Source organism: Rhea americana, unplaced genomic scaffold (assembly GCF_003343005.1).
Source record: "Rhea americana isolate MKP2758 unplaced genomic scaffold, rheAme1 scaffold_225, whole genome shotgun sequence".
Taxonomy (NCBI): Eukaryota; Metazoa; Chordata; class Aves; order Rheiformes; family Rheidae; genus Rhea; species Rhea americana.
In genome coordinates, this window is record NW_028186341.1 from 209,332 (window position 1) to 214,370 (window position 5,039).

At 62.6% G+C, this 5,039-nt stretch overlaps 1 protein-coding gene across 1 annotated transcript in view; it reads left to right on the forward strand.

Annotated features, from left to right (window-relative positions):
* The first annotated feature begins 960 nt into the window (after positions 1 to 960).
* The window catches only part of KCNK3 (potassium two pore domain channel subfamily K member 3), a 17,614-nt gene continuing 13,535 nt past the window's right edge, over positions 961 to 5,039 (forward strand). The window contains exon 1 of the mRNA XM_085305672.1: positions 961 to 1,143. Within this exon, the coding sequence (XP_085161798.1) occupies positions 961 to 1,143 (183 nt within the window). The remainder of the gene's footprint in view (positions 1,144 to 5,039) is intronic.

Consider the following 5,039-nt stretch of genomic DNA (forward strand, 5'->3'; position numbering starts at 1 on the left):
GGGGAGCTATGCAGCTGTCCTGAGGAATAAAGCAGGATGCATGGCATGGGGTCTTGGAGACCGGATTAGGGGTTCCCATCGAGCTGCAGACACTGAGGTCCTCCACAGGATGGTCCCAGGCTACATTTGTGGTCAAAACTGAGTCAGACCCAAGGGCAGTGTTAGGCCTGGACTGTGCAGGAAGGGAACCCTGCGGGATCAGGCAGCGTCTCGGCATTAAGGGAGCAGGACCAGGCATAGAACGGTTGATCATCYAGTCCAAATGCCCTGCYCAAGCAGGGTCACCTACAACATRTTGCACAGGATCACGTCCAGGCAGGTTTTGAAGGAGACTCCACAACCTGGCAGCCATCACAAGGAGCTGGCTCTGCCGTTCCAGTTGTGCCATTGCTTTCCAGGTCTGTTTTAATGCTGCCGATTGGAGACATCCCTCCTCCTGGGGGGTCCAAGCGGCCCTTGGCATCTCCTCCCCATGATGGTAATTGCTCTGCCTGGAAAACCCCTCATGCTCCATCCTTTCCTCGAAGGATTTTGCTCTTCCAGCCTGAGAAGAGACGCAGAGACAGGCAGAGCGCGGGCCGCTTGCTGCACGCCCGCCTAGGGGAAAGGCAGGGGGTAAATAAGATGTTCAGGGAGTGCGAACGGCCCTGTCCGTGCCAGCCCCCACGCAGGAGACCGTCAGCCCGTGCAGGCGCCGTGCGAGCGCGCAGGGACGTCGGCGCGGCGCGGAGGAGCCCCCCGCACCCGGGGGGACGGACGTCCCGTCCGGCCGTCGGGACGGAGACGCGCTGGGGCCAGCGCGGATCCCGCGAAGACAAAATACAAACCCTCCGGGCAGTGACTCGGCAGCGCGGCCGGAAGAGACGCAGCGCAGTTTTCTTTTTAGGAGGCTTAGAGGGTTTTTTTTTCTTTTTTCCCCCCCCCTTTTTGGCAGCTGTGATGGCAGCAGGAAGAGAGTAAATGGCCTTGCTGGAGCAGGGATGCATTAGCGGCTTCCGAGAGGCGGCGGCGGTGGCGGCGGCGGGGGAGCGGGCTGCAGAGCCCGGGCGGCTCCCGGGCTCCGGCCGGGCCACGCGCTGCGGCGTCGGCCGAGTCTCGGCACCAGACCTGGGCACGGCCGTGCAGCGGCCGGAGCTGGGCTCGGTGAGCCCATCGCGCGTCTCCCCCACGAAACCGCGGGAGCAAAGCGGACCCCCAAGGTGCTGCAAACAGCCCCTCGCTGCCTGAGGCCCTCACCCACCTTCCCAGGCGTCCCAGGCCATTTCTGCTCCAAGCACRGCGTTGCCTGGCTTAGGCGTGGGCTTCTCGCCTCCTCTGCTCCGGTTGTGGTTGAGGTTCATCGCAAACCCTGGCTGCAAACCCTTAACTCTGTCCATCCCGYGGTGAGCTCTAGCCGTGGGCCCTGGAGGGGAGGCAGGGATGCAGGGATGGGGCCTCGCTCTGCAGCAAGCCCGGGAGGAGCACGATGCAGGAAAGGACGAGAGCTTTGCTGGGCTGGAGACGAAGCCTAGGTCCCCCTCCACCCTCTGCCCCAGAGACCCCRTCCCAACCGCCAGGCCTGGGAGATGAGCTCTCCAGGAAGAGATGCTTCAGCAGACGGTGCACGGTGGCTTAGCAAAACCCCTCACCACGAAGCAGAGGAAGCCGAAAGCTTGCACAGGGTGCAAATGCAACTGGATGCCTTTGGGGGGGAGGAAAAAAAACCCATGGGTGGTGTTTTTCTGCCCAGAGGAATACCTCTGCTTCGGCACACGATGACGGCTCCGCTGCAGAAGCCGCGGCCTCCCTGGGTGCAGCCGGTCGCAGCGGGTGCAGGATCCCGCGTGCCTTTAGCCCCTTCCTGCTCGGGCGACGCAGGTGCCTGGGCCGGGGCGGGCGAGCGGGTGCCAGGGCAGGCTCTGTGCCGCCACGCAGGGCTCCCCATCGCCGCGGGACAGCCGGCTGTGCCCCCTTGCACGGCGGCACTGTCCCCTTGGGTGAAGCAGGCTGGATGCTCCTCTTCCTCCAAGCAGCAGGTTTAAACAGACCGGAGGAAAGGGAGATGATGCTATTGCTTGAGCCCTTTCCAGTCYGGTGCTGGAAACAAAGCCATCTGCTCGCACCCCGCTCGTCTCCGCTCCACGCAGAGGCAGCTTGGCAGGGCCTGTCTCTCCTCCCTGTCCTCCAGCCCTTTCTAAAACCACCCTTCTCCTCTAAGTGGAACCGGGGTGGGGGATCCGATGGCCTGGGGAAGGAGCAGGTTTGTCCCGGGTTTGTCCCCGGGGTGACGAACTGCTGCCAGCACCAGTCCCGGGCTCCCAGCCSGCATCTTCCTCCATGCTGGGATGCTGCAGCCGGGAGCTGGGCCAGACCAGAGGTGCTCCAGGGCCCCCCAGGAGCAGGGCAGAGCCCAGCACAGCCCCGGGGCAGGCAAAATCCCCCCGGCTTCTGCAGCAGYGAAGGGGGAGGCCATCCAGCCGGGCTCCTGCGAGCACAGGATCCAGCATGGCATTGCAGCTCGTCGCAGCTTCTTTCCCACATCCAAAGCGAGAGCTCCCAGAGCTGGAGAGGGCCCCCGGGCTGCGCTGCGGGCAGGTGACGTCCGTAACGCAGGAGCACGGGGCTCTTCTTCAGCCGGCTTGCAGGGGAGGGGGAGCAGAGGCAAAACGCAGTTAACCCCGGGCTGGCCGGAGACACCAGGGGTGAGCCCAGGTGCGTTGGTGCCGCCGGAGGGGCTGGGGCTGCTCGGTCGCGAGGCGCTGTGCACGGCGCTGTGCGTTTCCCCGTGAAGGGCTGAAGCCCCCGTGTCCGCTGCTGGCCGTAATCTTTACATCGCTAATCCGATTTTCCGCCTCCAGCTCCAGGCACCAAGACCCGAGCCCAGTCCTGGTCCAGGGATCCCAGTGGGTTTGTGAAGGGGGCAGGTCACGGACCGGTTTGGAGACTGGGGAAGGAAGAAGCATCAGAGGCTGATGGGCAGCGCAGAGGGAAGGCAAGGCTGGGCCTGCAAAGCGGCACCTTTTTATTAAATATTAATCCTTCATTTTTGCCTACTTAACAGCACGGCCACTAATTCAGCGCGTYGCTTCATCTGCAACAGCTGCCTTTGGCTTCACCAGGCTTATTCCTTAGTCCTGCCCTGGTGCCGGCACCTCGGGACCACGTGAGGTCCAGCTGTCTCAGTCCCAGCAAGCAGGATGCGGTCCCGGGGTTGCTGGGGAGAGACCGGCGCTGAACTCTCAGGTCTGGGGAACACACTGCTGGCAGCAAAGAAATCGCATCTCTGCCTCCTGCRTCAGTATTATCTCCTCTTTTTACACTTTGCACTGCCCTGAAAAMTCTTTTCTTTCTCCTCTTTTTGCTCCTGCTGGATGCAAACCTTTTTGTTTCTTCTTCTGCCTCTTCAGGGCAGCCAAACCTGCAGCATGCCCCGGAGCAGGCACTCTGCGCTCGTCCTTGTCCCAGCAGGCAAGGAGTCCTGGCTCCAAGTTGCAAAATAAATGAAACGTTCCTGATCAGGTGGAAAAAAAGCAGCTTGTGAGCCGGGAAGGGTAATTGTTACCTCCCGGCGTGTGGGCAGGTCCCCAAGGGAAGCCGCCGCTGACAGCTAATTTAGTGTGACCGTTCAGCATCCTCCTTCCTTGTGCCCTGCGTCAGAGCAGCAGCCGCTGTGACATTCAATAATTCCCCGGCTCTCGCATCCCCGCCAGCCCTCGCGTGCGTTCGCAGCAGCCCCTGTTTGCACTCAGGCCCGGCTCAGGCAGGATTCGCTCCCCCTCCCCGGGGCGCGATGGCAAGCAGCAGAGACGACGTTGCTGCTGCGCCGTCAGTGCGGCAGCCCGGCCGCAGGACTCCTGGGCCCCCGCGGTGCCCGCAGCGCCGCTGCGGTAGGAACCCTCTGGGGACCGGAGGGGCCCAGGAGTCCTGCTGCTGCAACACGTGTCGCTGTTTGCCAGCTGCTTGCCCGAGGGGCCGACAAATGTGCAAAGAGCAACTGTTTCTCATTTCGGGTGTCRACAGCTGACGGATCGTGTCCTGGAGCCACACTTGCAGGCCGGGATGATTTTCTCTCCAGACTCAGCAGACGATGAGACCCATTACCCGGACATTCACACTTGGGGCTCTTCTCCCCCAAACCTCCGACGCTCTGTGTAGCAGGATGCAGCAGGTCGCGGTGCATTGCAAACACGCGCCAGGGCGTTGCCACCTCTTTGGAGTCAGGGAAAGCCCCAGCGCAGCTGCTTTGGGCGGTTTCAACTCTGTCCCYGCATGGTGCGTGCGGTGGCCCGGGTCCTCTCTGGGCACGGATGCATTCGCGCGAGCTCCTTGGCTGGTGGGACATTGCAAGGGGAACGGGCAGGTCTTGGATGTGCTGCAGGGCAGATCTTGCTGCCTGCGTTATTTGCACATTGCTATGAAAATAAACAAATTAATGTCCTCTGGGCTTTTTCTGCTCTCCAAAGGCGGGGAGGGACGTACCTTGGTGCCATGCTGCCGCAGCCCAGGATGGGAGTAACACAGGCCACTATTCCCACAGCAGGAGAGGCCACAACGGTGGTGCCACAGCAGCTGGCCCCAGCTGAGGACACCTGCAGCTGGGGCAGGACACTCCACCCGCCCTGGAGACTCCCAAAGCCCGCTCTGCTCAGCGGCCCTTTCTCTGGCTTGTGCTAATGCAGCCCCCACCCCTGCTGGCTCTGGTTCCCAGYCCTGTGTGACCCCTCTCTGGCAAGACCAAGTGTATCAGGGATGGGGACGCCAGCTCGCACCCCTGGAGATGCCAGGAGCCCGGCAAAACCCCTTTTGCAAGACGCAGGCAGTGGAGGYGCAGGGCTGCCGAGGGGCTTGCAGCCTCCTTGCTGCCAAAGGCAGTGACACCCTCGAAGCCCTCTGCAGAGCCGCAGCTGCATGACAGGCTTGGGGCAGAGCAAAGCCACCCAGAAAAAAGCCCCACAGGCTGCCTGAGCCGACTGGGGCGTCTGCACGTCTGTGCGGCTCTTGGGGTGGGTGGGTGTCTGTGTGCCCCTGTGTCGGGAGGGAGTGCTGGTGCGTGCACGTGC